Consider the following 18,196-nt stretch of genomic DNA (forward strand, 5'->3'; position numbering starts at 1 on the left):
CTGGGTCTCCTCACATGGAGAGGGAGTGGGCCTCCCTCTGACACAAGCACTTTGCCCTCTTGCACCCACCATGGCCAGCCTGACCAAGGAGAGTGAGCACAGCAGCAGCAGCCTTGAGGAGGAGGTAAGCGCAGCTGGACTGGGTTGGGCTGCAGAGTCTTGGTGCCCCAGGAGCAGAAGGACTGAGCTGCGTGCTTGTCAACACCCCCATTTGAGAATCCTCCGCACAGTCCAAGAGAGATGGCGAGGATCCCCCTCCACCCAAGACTCCCGGATCCCCCCACAGTACCGCCTGGTCTCCCCACAGGCACCCCTAACCTAACCAACATAGATCTAGTCACGCCTCCCCAGCCATTGACTTTGCTTGTCAAAATGTTGCAAAAGAGGATCTCATGACCTTGGGACCCTGTGACCATCAGAAATATGAATCAGTTGCCAAGCATTTGAATGTAAATCACAAGATCCTGGGGATGCTGCAACAGTCGTAAGTGTGAAAGATGGTCATGTCACTTTTCAATGCCATTGTAACTTTGAACAGTCATTAAGCGAACTGTTGTAAGTCAAGGATTACCTGTACTTTCACTTTTTTCCTTTTTTTTGGTCATCAAGTTTTTGACACCTTCCTAGGTGACTGGTGGTACTCGAATATTGCCATATCATAAAAGTGGTGCAATCAGTGAAAAGGTTGAAAAGTGCACCACCGGTGTTACTTTAGTACCTGGCAGGTGGTACATAACCCCTAGCCAAGTGTGCTGGGGGAGGAAAAGAACTTAAGTGGCGCTGCACAGGCCTGGAGGAGATCAGCTGGAGCTGCAGGGCTTGGCAGAAGACCCAGGATCTGTATTTGTGGCTACATGCTGATTGGAGCTTCTGCTGCACCTGGAAGAGAAAAGGAGGAGGAGACAGAGAAAGGAAAAGATATAAAAGGAGCAGGTTTTGATGGGAGAGGGAGAGAAAAAAACACATGGAGAAAGAGAGAGAATAGAAGAGGCTTTTGTTAGCGCAGTGATGAAGAGAGAGAGAGCGAAAGGGGCCTTTCTGAGTGACAGAGGAGTGAGCGAGCAAGCAAGCGGCCTTTGGAAATGACAGCAGTGAGTGAGCAAGCAAGCAGCCTTTGGAAGCAATGGCAGTGAGAAACAGAAGGGCAGTGAATGAGTGGGCGAGTAAGCAAGCGGCCTTTGGAAGTGACGGGGCAAAGAGAGAGAGAGAGAGAGAGAGAGAGAGAGAGAGAGAAAGAGAGAGAGAGAGCAAGCAGCCTTTGAAAGAGACAGAGGAGTGAGTGAGAGACCCAAGCGAGAGGCCTTTGAAAGAGATGGAGGAGTGAGTGAGTGAGACCTGAATGAGATGCCTTTGAAAGAGAGGGAGGAGTAAGTGGGGGAGAGACCTTTGAAAGAGACAGGGGAGTGAGTGAGTGAGAGACTGAGAGGCCTTTGAAAGAGACGGGGGAGTGAAAGAGCAAGCAGAAGCTTTTGCAAGCAAAGTGTGAGAGCCAGCAGATGCTTTTGCGAGCAAAGTGTGAGTGAGTGAGCTAGCGGAGGCTTTTGCGAGCAAAGTGTCAGTGAGAGGGGGCATTTGCAAGTGAAAGATGAGAGAAAAAGGGAAAAGTGAGGGGGAGAAGGGAAAAAGAAAAGGCATTGACTTCTGACTTCCTCTGTTGCAGTAGAAGGAAGCATTAACATTGAACCTCAGCTTTTTACTTTTCCATAATAGTATAAACTAGCCATTTCTATAACAACAAATGAATCTAACCAGTAAAACCCCAAATCCCCGCCTTTTTTTAGTCATGAAGCACTGGTGGCACTCGAATATTGTCATATATTCGAGTGGTACAATCTCTGAAAAGGTTAAAAAGCCCTGCTCTAGAGCACCATTATTGGTACTTTATTTGTAATCAGTCTGTGCAATCTTGCAGATTATAAACAATGATATAACCCAGTTGTCAAAATGATTCTGTGGAACATCTGTAAAAATTATGATGTGCTCTTTAATGAAAAATTGGGGAAAGTTGGAAAAGTAGCCAAAAATGAGTAGTTGGAAAGCTGATAATGCGTGGATTAAAATATTGTGGGATTTATGAATACAGACTGACCTTGGCTCATAATACAGCAGATATAGCTGAGATTGGAAAGAAGAAGATACTGAAAATTGATGTGGCAATATCAGGGAGTACTAGAATAGAAGACAAAGAATTTGAGAAGATCAGAAACTCAAGATCTGAAAATTAAAAGATAATACCATAAAGTTGCCATATTGGTCCTAGTGGTTATCAGCAAACCGTGTGCCATATAAAAAAACCTGAGCAGCAGTTAGAAAATCTGCACATTGACAAAACTTCCATCTGTGAATTGCAAATGCCACAATACTTGTATCCACATATAGTTCTAACATGGCGGCGCCTGGAATGGCTGCGGCTGCATTGGCTCTTGAAGGTGAATAGTTTTGGGAGGGATAGTAAGGGCTATAGGCCACATGATCAGGAAGATTTTAATGTGTTTGAGCAACATGGTGGAACTAAGGTAACATACGACATACGACTGACAATCTTTGCTGGCCTGGCGAGTTTCTAGTTGTTTTGGAACTGTTGGTGAGACTGTTAAAAGTCGTTGGCGCTGTTTGAATTTGTTCTACCAGCAGCAAGATCTGACTGCTGGCCCAGTGATGGATTCTACTGCAAATCAGGGCTGTTTCCAGAGGAGGCAGAGGAGGAGAGGACCTGGAGCTTATGGAGCGAAGGAACTGGATGAGGCTGTCTGCAGGCCCAGAGGAAGAGAGAGAGGCTTTTGGAGGAGTTGGTGGCGGTGGCAGCAGCGTGCTCCAGGGGCGTAAAGAAGCAAGGCCTCTTTAAGGAAAGGGTGGAAGAGTCAGGATCAGAAAAAAGGAAAGAAGGCGAAGTTGTCAGAATACAAGCTAACTTGAGGGCTAATCCACATGGAGCCCCATTTCCATCTATCCTGTTTGCCATCGTTCACTCACTAGAGACTAAAATGGACAATGTGAAATTTGAGCGGGCCCCAAACAAGGAGTATATATTGGAGGTGGTGACCCTTTGAGAGCTGTATGCAATGAAATTTCATTTTGATGTATGCTAATTGGTGTACATTCAAAGTGACAATAAAGTTATCATCATCATATACTACATGGATACATTACAACAGGACCTTTCAACCTTTTCACCCATTGTACCACTTTTAGGATATGACAACATCCGAGTACCACCAGTTGCCTAGCAAGGTGTCAAAAACTTGATGATCCAAAAAAAAAAGGAAAAAAGTGATGAAGTACAGGTAGTCCTCGACTTACAACAGTTGCCAAGCATCTGAATGTAAATCACAAGACCCTGGAGATGCTGCAACTTTCCAGCTGATCGGCGCTTCTTCTGGGCTCAGCAGAAGCACTGGGATCAGCACCAAGCTCCAGCTGGAGCCTGGCGCTTATCCTGACGCTTCTGCTGAGCCCTGACAGCCCTGCAGCTCCAGCCATCTCTCACTCAGGCTTGTACGGTGCTGCCACCGGTTCAATTCATTCCCCTCCCCCGCTACCACTTTTCTAGGATGGTCGCATACCACCTGCTAGGTGCCAATGTACTACAGGTGGTACTCGTACCACTGGTTGAAAAGCCCTGCATTACAACATCCTAGGTTCTTCAGAAGAATTTGATGCATATGAAAGCCAACAGTAGCTAAAGATTTGGAGCTGTGACTCCAAATTGCAGTGATATTGATGATATCTGTTTAGTCATATCCAATACTTGATGATTCTATGGGCCAGGACGTCTTCCCATATCTTCCAATCTTGCACTGCTTCTTTGGGATTTTCTATGCTCTGGGTGATGTCAGCTTTAATGGTGTTTAGCCATAATGTTCTTTGGCAGCCTGATTTCCTTTTATCACTAATTTTTATCAACACAATTGCTTGCTTCAGTGAATTAGCCAAAATAATTGAGACACAGTTTTGTGATTTTTCATTCTAGGGACATGTCTGATGTTATGAGTTCCAATACTTGTTTGTTGATCATCCTTCCTGTCCATGGAATACGCAGGAGCCTTCTCCAGCATCCCAGCTCAAATGAGTTGATTTTCTTCTTGTCTTGCTTTTTTAAAGTCTAACTTTCACAATCATAGCTAACTTTGGGGAACACAATAAAGAGGACTAATGTACATTTAGTTGCCAAGCTGATGTCCTTTCTTTTCTATATTTGGCTTATGTTCATCATTGCTGTGCGACCCAGTGCAATCTACTTTTTATTTTTGTGCTGCATTTACCACTTTGAGCGATCTACTCAAAGTGATAAATGCAGCACAGAAATAAGGAAAGTGAATTTTTCCACATTTTTTCCACAATTACCATCAATTTCTATTCTGATCTTTCTGTTCCTTGCAATGGTCATGAGCTTGTCTTTTTGATGTTCAGAAACACCAAAATTTTCACTTTCTTTTTTGATTTTCTTGATCAGATTTTACAGGCCTTTGGTTTCTAAGAGGAGAGTTGTGTCATTAGTGGGTGCTGTGACCCCTTTGAAAGGTGGCTTGGACATCTGGTAATTCCCTTTCAACGGTTGGTGCTATTGTTATAAGCAGAACATTGCTGATGTAAGGAATGAAAGCAATTTTGTGATAATTGGAGCTATCTATAGAGTCACCTTTTTTAGCAGTGGAATGAACACTGAATTTTCAATCCTCTGGTCACATTGATTTCCTAGTTTTTCTGGCACAGGTCTCTAATGACACTGGTGATACAGGTTTCAGTAATTCTGCAGGGATAGTGTCAACACATGGAGCCTTGTTTTTTGGCAGTTAGTTCATCACCCATATGATCTCCTCCTCAAGGATGGCCAGTTCTACAGTATTTCTACTTCTCTTTCTTTGTCATCCTGAGGTTGGGCCCCTTTGCTCTCTGTGTACAGCTCTTCTGTATATTCTCTCCTGTTCTTGATGCCTTGTTAATCAGACAGATCTTCCCCTTGCTTGCTTTTAATGATGCCTTTATTAAATATAAATGGTGCTTGTATCTTTTTGACTTGCACAAATGCATTCCTCATATGACCCTTCATATAGTCTGCTTCAAGTTATTTACATCCCTTGCCCCTGTAAATTTAATTGTCCTTCCTTTGCTGTCCTCTGGAAAGTTACATTCAGTCTTCTTGCTTCTTCCTTGGCTGATTTTCTTTGCTCAGCTGTTTTGATGTCTTCATCTGAGAACAACTTGCACTTTTTCTCTGATTCTTACATGATATGTATTCTTTTGCAATTCTAATAATGGTTGATTGAATTTCCTGCCACAGTTCATCAGGTGTCTTCTCAGTTTGGCTTTAATCTTTGCCAGCAACAATTAATGATTTGAGTCACAGTCAGCACTTAGATATATCTTAAGAGTAAGGACTGAAGTGGTCCATCAATAACTGCAGAGAACACAGTCAATCTGATTATGGTGTTCATTTGGTGAGGTCCAACTGTATAAGTGGTAGTTGTGCTGTTTGAACCATGTATTCATGGTCCTAAATCAATTTTCTTGGCAAAATTTACCAAACAATCACCTGCATTGTTCCTCTCAGCTAATCCAAAATGATCAGTGATGCCTGTCTCTGCATGTTTGCCAATTTTTGCATTGAAGTCACCCAAAATGTAAACAATGTCATTTTGGGGCACTTGTTTCAGAATTTCTTGGACTATGGCATAAAAGCCCTCTATTTCGAGCTCTGTTGTAGCAGTTGTTGGGACATAGACTGGGATAACTGTGATGTTGAGGGGATGGCATGAATTCTGATGGTCATAAGTTAATCATCGACAGTTGAGAAACTTGCCACTGCTCTAGCAGGTTTCTTGCTTACAATAAACACAACTCTATTTGTTTTCTTGGTATCATGTCCTGAATAATAGACATTGAAATCCTCAGACTGGAAAAAGTCACTGTGTGACCAGTCTAGCTTACTGACACAAGGAGCTCAATTTCCAACCTGATCATCTCTCATTTGACAATATCTAATTTATCCTGACTCATTACTATGATATTCCAGGTGACCATCTGATATATTTCTGTACAACGCAGACAATTGCTTACGCCACTGGCTCCCTCAACAACTAGGATTCCTTTTGTCCTGTCGTTGGGGACCCTATCTGGTGCTTGAGAACCTTTCCATAGATATTTCTTGGCAAGTTTTTGTGGAGTAGATCACCAGGTCTTTCTCCAACCCTGTAACTCACTTTTTGACAGCTGCTCAGGGACAGCAACTGCAGCAGTTCATGTTAACCTGAGTGATGACCAATCCAGTATGGAATACCTCTTCTGCTGTCTTATCATGGTAAATGTGTTGTGAATACTCTTAATCTGACTTTTTGGTTTGAGACCTGTCTGGCTTGTGTGACCCTGCTGGTATATTTTCTGGTGGTATACCTCCAGCATAGCTCTCAACCTTCACAGAACATAAGGGGATATTGTGAACAGACAATAATTACATAAAATTATTATTTTTTATTGTAGCTGATATTGTGGAACCTACTGAATACTGCCTCATATTTTTCCCACAAAACAATCCTATGAAGTGGGTTGGACTTAGAGCGAGTGACTGCCCCAAAGTCAGTCAGCCAACTTTCATACTTAAGGGAGGTCAGAGTCCTGATTCCTAGATTAGCACCTTAACTATTGCACTGAAGTGTTTCAGACTCTTACTCTGTCTTATACTTTAATTTATAACTGAAAACCTAAGACCAAAGATTAGAATCTGCAGCTCTCTGTATTTTCTTGGACCACATTCATCATTGTGCCTAATTATTCTATGGCTAGAAAGATAGAAGATATGTTTCAGCAGCATATGAGGGAGGGGGAGGGAATCTTATACATTGTTTATGTGTTTATTTTGTGTTGACTCTCCAGTCTCTTTCCCCCTATTTTTGTGAGCATCTAAGTTCCTAAATTCATTAGAATCTTTCAACTATTGTCTCCATCCACAAGAACTGGAAGGATTGATTAAATTCCAAAATTTAGAATCATGTAAAGGATTCATATTTATTGCTATAGTAGAAATATAACTGGTGACATTTTAAAATGATCACAGTTCTTACCTATATACTTTCTGAATTCTGTTTTTGAATAGTCAGAAAAACATATTGATAATAACATTTATTTTAGGCATCTTCAAAAAACGATATTTTGAAAATTTGCAGGAAAGAATATGAGGTAAGCATTTTGCAGATATTATTTTCTTCATAAGTAACTTTATTTAATATAGATTGATTATAAAGTTTGTCTATGGTTTGTAGAAGAAAATCATGCCATGTTTAACACTGTTAGGTTGGCTTTTACCAATCTGATTTGCAAATAAGTGCCAGCAGAATGAACTGTATTTTTTCCTGTTCCTTCCTCTTTTCTTTGTATTGTTTGTTTTCTTTTTAATGTCATTATTGCATATGACCTATACACCAAGACAAACTTTATTAATGAATCATATATTCTTGAAATCTGGAAATTGTAGTCATAAATACTTGTGTGTGATCTGATGTTTATAAGCCAGTGGTTCTCAACCTATTGTCTGCACACCCCAGGCAGATTGCGATGTCATCACAGGGGGTCCGTGAAGACTTGAAGAAATGTTATGATTTAATTCCTAATTTAAGTCTCGGGGGTCCGTAGCCATGGTTTATGGCCATAGAAAGTATTTAAAGGGGGGGGGGGGTCCATGGTAAAGAAAAGGTTGAGAATCACTGGTTATAAGCTGCTCTTTTGTATTTGATGCTTTTGAATAAGAAGGTATATTGTGATTTAAAAATCTTGCCCAAACCTGGAATGGGCTGCTTATTGGCCCAGTTCCTTCTTGTTACCAGCCATGCTAATCTTGCTCTCTCTACTACTTTGTCCAGTCTAAAACAACTTTTCTGTGCACACCTTTCCAGGTCTTTTTTCCTACCACTCAAGGGAAGATTATGTTCCAATCAAGGTTTTGTTAGTCTGTTGCAATAAAAGTAATATATAGACTTTTGTCACTGGGTTTATAGCCTGTTTTCTTAAAATAAAGCTATAAGTGGCCATGGAATGAGAAATAAAAGAAATTAAACTGAGGAGCAACATGTAGTGAAAATCCCTTCTTACTAAATCTGAATTAGCAGAAATTGATTTATGGATCAATCTGACAGAAGGCACTCCTCATAGAGTTGTTCCAATCATGGAATTCTATCTGTGTTCATTTGCACTGGCTCTAGGTCTTGTAAGTATTTAGTGTCAGCTGAAAATTATTTCTTCACCAGGCCTTTACAGATAGTCCTTGATTTATGATAATAACTGAGCCTGGAATTTTGGTCATAAGTAATTGCAGTCATTAAGCAAAGTGTCCATGTGACCATCTCACTTAACAATTGCAATTCAAGCACTCCCTCTTGCGGTTGTTAGGCATCCAAGAGTGCCTAGGGTGAGGGAGGCCATGTGCCCATGGGCATGTGGAAACCTGCTACAGGCCAGAGGCACCTGCCATCTAGGCCCACTGGCAGATGGACCATCCCACCATGTCCTGGTCCATTTATCTTTCTGTTGCCTAACTTTATTTTGCATGTGAGCTCCATTCTTGCAGCGGTTTAGAAGACTAAATCATCATGAAAACAAGGCATTCATTAGTGTCTCCTCTGAGAGGAAAATATAGTGAAATTGGTATTTTGAAAGGCTCTGGGCCTCAACATTTCAGAACTCTGAAATGTTGGCATTTGAAACCTCAGCTTTATCTTCTGGAATCTACCTCTTTTGCTAGCATCCTTATCTCAAGATGAGAATTCAAAGCTGTTAATCTGAAAGGCTCTTCTCTAGCATTTCATCAGATTCTAGATCTGTTCCTCCAGTGTGCAGGAGGATTTCCCTTCCCTGCATGGAGGAAAGGAAATCCTTGACATGCTGTGAAAATGGACCTCATAATTACAGAGCACTTGGCAACTGGTTGTTAATACGAACAGGTTGTCAAGTGCCTGAAATATGATCATGTGGCCAAGGGTAATATGATGTTTTATGATGCTGCTTTATGAGCCATAGAGTACCTGTTCTGTGGTTGATGTAACCATGAAGCTTGTTTTTTTTAATTTATAAATGTTTTATTAATTTTCTATTTTCACAATCAAGTGCCCAATAGATAACGTGATGACTGAGTCCATTATTTTTTTTTTTTTATTGAAAATTTTTAAAATACAGTTTTCCTTTAAACCCCCCCCTTCCCCCTCCCTCCTCCCCTCCCTACCTCCCCCCTATCCCCCCCTCCCCCTCTCCCTCCTCCCTCCCCTGCCTCCCCCCCCCCTACTTCCCCTCCTCCCCCCCTCCCCCCCCCCGACTTCCCAGAGCAAAATACAAGGTATATATCTAAAAAGCAATCATGAACAATCATATACTAACAATTATAAACTCTAAAATCCATCACTCTCTAGCTTATATAGAGTAAACCAATCCTTAATAATACTAAATGTGTATAAAGAACTAAAATAAAAGAAAACTAGCGTCATTCCCATCTATGTTCTTCCACAATTCACTATTTCCTAAACATATTCTCATTTACACATCACAAACACCTATCCCTATTAACCTCTCTAGCCAAAATAGGCTATAATAGATAGTTCTTACACAAATTAACCCACATTAACCCACAAAACTTTCTTCCTCTTCCTCTGTAATAAATTGTCCATTAATTCCAAATTAAAGATTCTGTTACCATACATATCATCCCAAAACTCTTAAAAACACAACTACCACTTGACTATCAGTATGTTGTGGAAGTTCCATAGATTTCTACTAGACCTATTTTCTTTTCTTTTTTGAGCGTTTTAAGGCAGCACGCGTCACCCTCTGTTCTCTAGGATCATCCAAAAGAGTTGCATCTTGATCTCCTCCTGTACCATTCTCGTCTATCTGTCCATCTTCATCCTCTTGATGTTCTCCTTCTCCAGATCCCTCTGCAGCTTCCAAAAGTGTTGATGGGGTTACTTTTAAGACATTGTTGTAAAAATCATGCGCTTGCTTCACAGTACCCAAACAGTACCTTTTACCTTCATACAAGAAGCTCAACCCAGCTGGGATCTCCCATCTGAACCTTATATCCCTTTGCTTGAGCTCTTGCACAAGAAATATAAAGTCCTTCCTTCTCTTTAAAATCTTTGGAGGAATTTCTTTTAGTACCAAAACTTCTTGACCAGCAATCACAACTTTAGTATCATAGGCAGCTTGTATAACTTCATCTCTAATTTCCCTTTTTACAAAATAAACCACCACATCTCTAGGCAACTTTCTCTGTTTAGCAATCCACGAGTTCACACGAAACACTTTGTCCATGCCTTGTTTTATTTCAGATGCTGGATGGTTCAATACCACCTCAAAAGCCTCAGAAACCAGCTGCTTTAAATCTTCCTTAATATTCTCTTTTAGGCCTCTAATTCTAACAGCAAACTGCATCTGATAAAATTGAGCCAGACTCAGTTCGCTATCCATTTTGTCTTTTAAATCTTCAATTTCCAATACTTTTGCTTCTAATATAGCATTCTTTTGAGTCAGTTCTTCCACTTTGTCATCCAGCACCTCCACACATTTAGCTACTTTATGCACTGAGGACAAAATGTCTACCTTTATCTCTCTAAGTTTCTGTTCCATCCTTTCTTCCATTCTCTGCTCCAATTTCTCCAATTTCTCCTCCATCTGTGCAAATTTAACACCCATTGACTCCAAAATTAACTGGGTATGTTTTTCAAGATCCTTCGATGTCACTACATCTGGAGAATGCAACGCCTGCAGTAGTGATTGTTGTTGCACTGGAGAATTTCCAGCACTCCGAAAAGTTCTAGGGGGAGGTTTAGACGCCATCTTTTACTTACAATTGTGTCGCACTTTCACTTTAAGTTTTAAGCAAAGTCCATCAAGCTCGAGAGTAAAATAAAATAATCCTCTTCATCTCTTCATCTTTCCCTCTTGTACTGCTCTGCCTGCTCTTTTCCTTTCATAGTCTCTCCTTCAAGCAGGGATGGTCGCAGACGCCTGGCTCTGCTCCATTCCGAAGCAGAGACGCTAGCCAGCTGGGAGCAGCCCAGGCTACGGGGGAGTTCAATCCTTCAGCCGCCCAAGCTCCAAGCTCAGGCGGCCTCGGAGAACTCTACCCCTACCTGGGGCCTCACCCCCTCCTCTTCTCCCGAGGAGGGGGCTTCAAATTCGCCCGAACAGCTGATCGGCGCTGTTTCGGGCGAAAAATCACACAGCTGGGCGGCGGGCAGCCCGGGAAGGCTGTCTCCGGCGCCTCGGAGCCACCGGAAGCATGACTGAGTCCATTATTGATTCCGTGGTACATGTAAGCTTCTTCAAACTAAGTCCAATATTACACCCTCCAGTACATCCACTCTTCTTCTGGTAGTAGACATTTTTCCACACTAAGCAAATACAATTCTTATTGTTGTTAGTAAATATACAATTGCATATCAACATTTGTTACATTTTTCTAATAGTGTCAATAATATCAGTTTAGACTATCTTTTCTAATCAAAGCATATCTTAATTGTATTTGCACTCAATTTCCATTTATTTAGTCCATATCATATTTTTGCTTTTTTCAATTTTAATTTCCCATCCATTTTCCAAGTATCCCAATCATTTATAATTTCAGAACAAGTTATATTTGGGTAACCAAAAGCTTCCCTTATTCAAAGTTCTTAGCATATTCTTATTTCCATTTTCATATCAAGATATGATGTTCTGGTTACAAATCCTATCTATCTAGTTATAATAATACTTCTATTTCTAACAATCTATTCTTAACCATATTCAAACATCTAATTAGTAATCTAGCATTCCCTTTAATAGGTCAAAGCTTCTGTTTCCTTCAATCTTACTCTAGCTTTCTTCCTTTCCCAATTAACTTTCCAAGTCGGTGCATTTGGATCATCAAATAATTCTTCCTCTATTTTTGTATATATTATTTGAAACAAGAGAAACAATTTAATTAAAGTATTTTTGGAAGAACTAGCCTGTTGATATTCATTAAACAGCCTCCCTCCTTCTTCAGTTCCCGACAGTTCTGTTAACGACTTTATCTTTCATTTCATCAGCTCTCTTTCCTTATCCTCCAGTATGTTCTGAAACCTTGATTTGTAAAATGTCTTTTCCATTTCCAATATTATTGTTGTGTCTTCTAAGTTTTCATTTATCTGAGTCTGATCATTAGCCTCTTCCTTTAGATCCTCAATGTTTATGTCAGCATTCTCTAGTTTTCCTTCTATTTTCTGAGTTGCTGTTTCCTTCTCTGTAATTGTTTTCTGAGTTTGTAGATTTAAATTAGAAAATTGTTCTTTTATCTCCTTTGTCTTATTTTTAACCTGATCACAAGCTAAATCAATTGTTTCTTGTATTAATTTCAACATGGAGAGAATTTCTTTCTGTAGTTCATCAGTATTTTCTTGGTGATATGGCAAACTGAGGCTACTGGGGACAGATGTTAAGGATGGTTTCTTTTACTATTTAGAGCTAAGTATGGAACATCCATTTTATTTTTTTTGTAAGTAGCCTTTATAAATGTATCCAACCAACTAGCCGTTCCTAAATCTCTCCTAAGCAGATATAAGTAAAATTCAAATTTTTCTGTCCAGTAAGAAATATATCCTTTCTGCTCAGGGAGAAAAAAGAACCATTAAAGGTTGTTTAACAATCAAGATTTGTAATCCAAAGTGTTCCAAATGTTTCTTCTACAGGAAAATAGTTCCACAATACAGTTCTGAAAATCAGTATTTGTGTTCATAATTCAGATAGACCAATTTTAGAGTAACATTATCGTCTCTGCCATACAGATAAGCAGCCCCCAAGTCTGTTCCTTTTTTCTCAGCTGCAATTCTTCCAAGGCCAGCCAAAGTCTTATCTAACTTTGGGCTTCGAGCCAGGTTTCTTTTAGGCATAAATAAGTTGTAGTGCATTAATTCACCACTAGATGGCATCAACGGCGTTTTTCAGTTTTTAAATCCAAATCTTATATTGTAAACTTTTCAAGTCTTTTTTTTAAAAAAAAAGATCTTAAAAACACTTTTAGTCCCCAAATTTCCTATGTATGTATGTGTGTATATACATTGCTGTAAGATTGCTTGTTGTCTTCCGTTGTGAGCAGCTTTGGACTGGCTACATCAGGGGTGTCAAACTCAATTTCATTGAGGGCCGCATCAGCATTGCGGTTGCCCTCAAGGGGCCGGGTGGGTATGGCCAAGGTGGGCGTGGCCTACTGGGTGGGTGTGGCTAGAGTGCGTATGGCCTACTGGGTGGGCATGGCCAGCTCTACATCGTTCGCATCAAGGGTGCCTATGGGGGCCTGGGCAGGACTGGGACAGATCTGAGGGTCTCTGGCAGAAGGAGGGTCTCTGGGCCAGGGCCAAGGCAGTGGGGGCTGTTCCCTCACTGCTTCCAGGATGGCTTCGTGGGCCGCATGAAACCACTTCGCGGGCCGGATCCGGCCCCCGGGCCTTGTGTTTGACATGTCTGGGCTACATGAATGTGGCCAGTCTTTCCCCCGCTGGTGGGAGGGCTTCCTCAGATCAAATGGGAAGGTTGCCGCCCCCCCCACACAATCAATGAGGGTCGCTTCCTTGCTTGCCACCTCTACGGGGCAACTTTCGACCATTTCCAGGGTCCCCTGCAGGGCAAAATCAAATGCAAAAGATGGAGCCCCGTCTTCCTGCGTCTGCATTGCCGCAACATCGAAACCAGAAGCCTAAGCGTGAGCTTGTTAAATGACCAGTCATAATTTGAGAATTAGCTGTACTTATTTATTTATTAAATTTATATGCCAGTGATTTCACGATTGAGTGACTGGGTGACTTACAACATCATAAAAACAAGGGTAAATATTAAAAAATTAAAAAACATTATAATATTTAATTAGCAGGAAATTGGGTAAAGTAGGAACCACTATATGAATGAGATAGGGATGTTATTAATCTACTAGCTAAATCCAGTGTGGAAGGCCCTCTTTGGGGCCCCAAGCCAGTTGATAGAGCCAAATTTTGAGACCCTTCTGGATGGCCAAGGGATACGGTTGACCTCATCTCCAATGTTGTTCCAGAGGACAGGAGCCATGACAAAAAAAAAGCTCTTCTGTACCCAATGTATTTCTTTCCTGTTCTGGTTTTAAGACATTAGAATTATTTCTAATAATGAATGTTTTGATTTTAATATTATTGTATTTCCCTTTTTTGATATTAATTGATAATTATAAGAAAGCAAATGTTAACAATTATTATTAATAACATTAGCTTCTTATTTATAAAACATTGTTGAAAATGACACAGAGATTTTTGTACTGGTGAATTAGTGAATATATGTGTGTTATTATTCTGTCTCTGCTAAATGTGGACTAGAACCATATACTCCTGGCTTTTATAAAGAACTGATAGTTTTGTGGTTAGTGGATCTTGGAAATGATCACTCTAGGAGGGGTGGCTTTGAAATACATTCTAATGTGTTTTGTCCAGAAGCCCTGCTTAGATTCAGCTGTACTGTAATCTTCCCTTTTTTAAAAGAAACACTTTTTTTAAAGAAACACTTTAGGGGAAATGCATTATTTGGATCTTTTTTCAAACAGGAGTACATGACAAATGCTTTAGCTGAAGATGAGATGAAAGCAAAAAGAAATTTACCAGGAGTGGTATGAGCTAGGTTGAAAGTTGGTAAAAAAGAAAAGAAAATTGTTGACAGAAACTCCCAAAGTTTTCTTGGAAGCCATAAATCCTGGACTTTTGTAATGCAGGCCAGTATTTTTTTTACACATGCGTTTAGAGATTTAGCTAATTGGTAACTTTTTATGTTCTTCTTGCTAGCAATTACTTTTTAAATAAAAATCTTCTTTACTAAGATGCATAAAAAGTATGATTTGAACTTTTTCCACAGCATAATTTTTTTTTTAATCTGATCAGAATAAAAACTTGACTTCTGTGAATTCAAGAGAAAAAAGTATCCAGGGATAGAAAAAATTATTGTAGTAATGATTCTGCATTGTTTCTCAGATGGTTTAATGGTTATTTAACTACGTACTAGACCAGGGGTCAACAACCTGAAACAGTGAAAGAGCCACTCGGAACTGGTTCCCTCACAAAAGGAAAAACTGGGAGCTGCAAAAAATATGTGCGCATGTGTGTACATGCGCACATGCGCAGAACAGGGTTTGACTGAAGAGTGGAGCCAAGGCGAGATATGCACCTACCCTGCATATTTGAATTGATTGGTTGAACTTTTTTAGTCCCACTTTTTTTGGGGGGGACTGCACATGGCAGAGGACCGGGAGCCGCGGGTTGCAGACCTGTTTACGAGTGCTTTCTCCACATCAACTGCAAATGGATTACTCAGCAGTCCAAAATTGAATTTCTGTGCTTCAAAATTATCAAAGTGTGTAAAGTCCATGTGAAGTGTGCTCAGTTTATTAGCAAAATGAGCATCTGAGACACAGCGGTGGAGACTTGGTTTATGTTTGGCAACAGAGAAAGTGATTCAATTTTCCTTGCTGCAAACATTCAAAAATGCTTGCTTTTGGTCTGGACACAAGGCTTTCTACACTTTAGTCATGCAGCACTTCAAAAACTCCTCCTCTGTAAATGGCCGGGTTGATTTCGCTGTCTCTTCTGCCACTATAAAACTAGCTTTCACAGCAGCTTCACTTTGTGATTTTGCTATTCTGAACATATGCTGCCCTGACATCAGACTCTTTTTAAACTCTTCCACTTTCTTTAGCTTCTTCTGTATGTCAAAGTTTTTGTAATTGTCCTGATGTTTTGTCTTACAGTGCCATCTCAGGTTACATTCTTTAAGTAAAACAACATTAGTTCTGAAAACAAGGCACACAGTCTTATTTTCAATGTCAACAAACAAGTATTCTGCCTCCCACTTCTTTTGAAAGCACCTGTTTTCAAAGTCCACTTCCCATTTGGCCATTTTGGGGGGTTTAAATACCAGTATAGGCACACAGGTCTTCTTCACAGCAGATGTTGTATATATAGTATATGAGACTGCACAGAAAGTTCAAAGCCCCAGATGCTGTGTGAGGAAAGTAATTGTGAATGTTCTAGGTATCCATTCTGGAGGCTCAGTAGGATGTTGTGAGTCTGGATCTTCTGAGGGGGCTATCGGGGCTGCACTCTTCGTGCCACTCTTAAGGTCCCAATAACCTGAGAAAGGAGAGTCAGCGAAGCAGGAAGGGATGACAGTTGAAGAAACACATGACCCGGGCATCTTCCGTCCTTTCCTTTCCTCCCTTTCCTTCCCTTGCCAGCCCCTCACTGTCAGGCAGAAGGTGTTTTAGCCATGCCCATCTGCCCCTGTGGTTACTGCTGCCACACAGCTCCACCCGTTGGAGAGGCTTCCGCTGCCCATCCTCTGTTAGTGCTGCTTCCACTGACAAGACACCTGAAGAAACGAGGTAACTACTCAATCACCTACTACTACTGTCTGCTTGCAGGCCAGATCTAAACACATCATGGGCTGAATCTGGCCTGTAAACCTTGAATTTGGCATGTCTGCGTTAACAGTTTAAAAATTGTATTTATGTTCATTGGAGAGGAAGGGACTATAAGTGATTAAACAGGCATACAGGTAGTTCTTATGATTGTTCTTTCATTGACTATGCTGAACAACGGATTTACAATTCCTGATCAAAGTTCTATCTGTTGCAGCTTCCTGATGATCACAGTATCAAAATTTGGGTACTTGGTGGTACACTACCTTATGACTGTGGAAACATTGCAGCTCACCAACTAGGCCTAGTAGTGTGCAGGTTGCCAGTTTCCCTGTCCCCACTCCCAAGAAGTCTTGCTTTTTTTCTCTTTCTCCATTCACAAGAGACCTCAACTGGTTAGGATTACAGGGGTGAGAAAACTTGCTGCCATTGGAAGGCCACAGCAAGCTAGGCCCAGCAGCAAACATCTGGTGCTGGGCCTCTGATGGCCCCCTCCATCCCCTAAGGTCCCCGTCAGTTTCTTGAGGCCCCATAGAGAGCTGGGATTGTGGTCTTTGAGCTTGGCAAGTCTTGCTTAACTACCACAAAAATTTACAATCAAAATTTCGGGTTCAATTGCACTCATAAGTTGAGAATTATCTGTACAATGGGCTATATAAATTGAGAGGAACATCCTAGTGCCAGCTGTTTGAAACTTTGAAAGGCTAAAAGAAACATCCTAGATATAGTTACACAGATCCATTGTAATCTCCTCATGTTCATAAACCGGAACTGTTCACTGCACCAATTTCTGCTTCATAAGTCAACATGAAGATTCATCTGACTTAGTAATATCTTACTTGGATGCAGTTACTCATTGAATTCACCTGTTCTATGTTAAATAGAATTGTGATCTCACAGAACATACTTGAAAAGAAATATAGTGATAGACATCAATATATATAGTAACTCAAGTGACAAATATGTGATTTTGGAAACTACAGTAAAAAAAAGTTGCAAGAAATTCTTATGTTAGGATTCCAAGGTATTTCATTCTATATCCCATCCTAATTTTCTTCTATAAGAGTCAATTTGGCCTCGTGGTTAAAGAATTAAGACTAGAAAGCAGAAGACTGTGAGTTCTAGTCTCTTTGCCCAACTCATCTCATGGGTTTGTTGTTCAGGGGAAAATAGGATGAAGGAGGTGCATTAGATATGTTCACCTGCTTGAGTTATTTATAAAAACAATAAAAGTGAGATGCAAGCAAATAAATGTTTTTTGACCCTATAATATATTTTTGCCTAAAGATATTTTTGTCCTGCAAAACGGATACTCACTAAAGTGTACACAATGCATTCTAACTAGTTAAGTCCAATAAATTGAACTAAGAATGCTGATAATAGTTCAATGTCTGCTGAAAATACATTTTTGAAAAGATAGAGCTTTTCTATTACCGAGGAGGTCATAAGCCTGAATACTTGAGAACCACAGCCCTCAACTTAGAGCTTTACCTTTTCTAATTCTGTATTATACTACTCCTCTATTATGCTGTGTTTCCTTCTCTTTTCTGGATTTCTGCATTGCTATAGGAGATTCACCAATTTTTGTTGGAGAACAGAAAGAAAAGGTAAGAAAGTTTTCAAAACAGGAGTGAAGTAATCATTTCTCATATTTTTTTTCCAATTTTATTCTCTTATTCTCTGTGTTTGCTTTTATTTTTATTCATTTCATTATTTTTCTCTTACCTTAATTAGAGTTATTTCAAAAATGTTCGCAAATATAAAAACAATAAA

General features: G+C 40.3%; 1 protein-coding gene across 1 annotated transcript in view; it reads left to right on the forward strand.

Moving 5' to 3' along the window:
* RECK (reversion inducing cysteine rich protein with kazal motifs) overlaps positions 1-18,196 on the forward strand; it is a 283,835-nt gene that overhangs the window by 72,438 nt on the left and 193,201 nt on the right. The window contains exon 6 of the mRNA XM_081343248.1: positions 7,126-7,173. Within this exon, the coding sequence (XP_081199374.1) occupies positions 7,126-7,173 (48 nt within the window). The remainder of the gene's footprint in view (positions 1-7,125; positions 7,174-18,196) is intronic.

Source organism: Vipera berus (assembly GCF_964194415.1).
Source record: "Vipera berus genome assembly, chromosome: Z".
NCBI classification, from domain to species: domain Eukaryota; kingdom Metazoa; phylum Chordata; class Lepidosauria; order Squamata; family Viperidae; genus Vipera; species Vipera berus.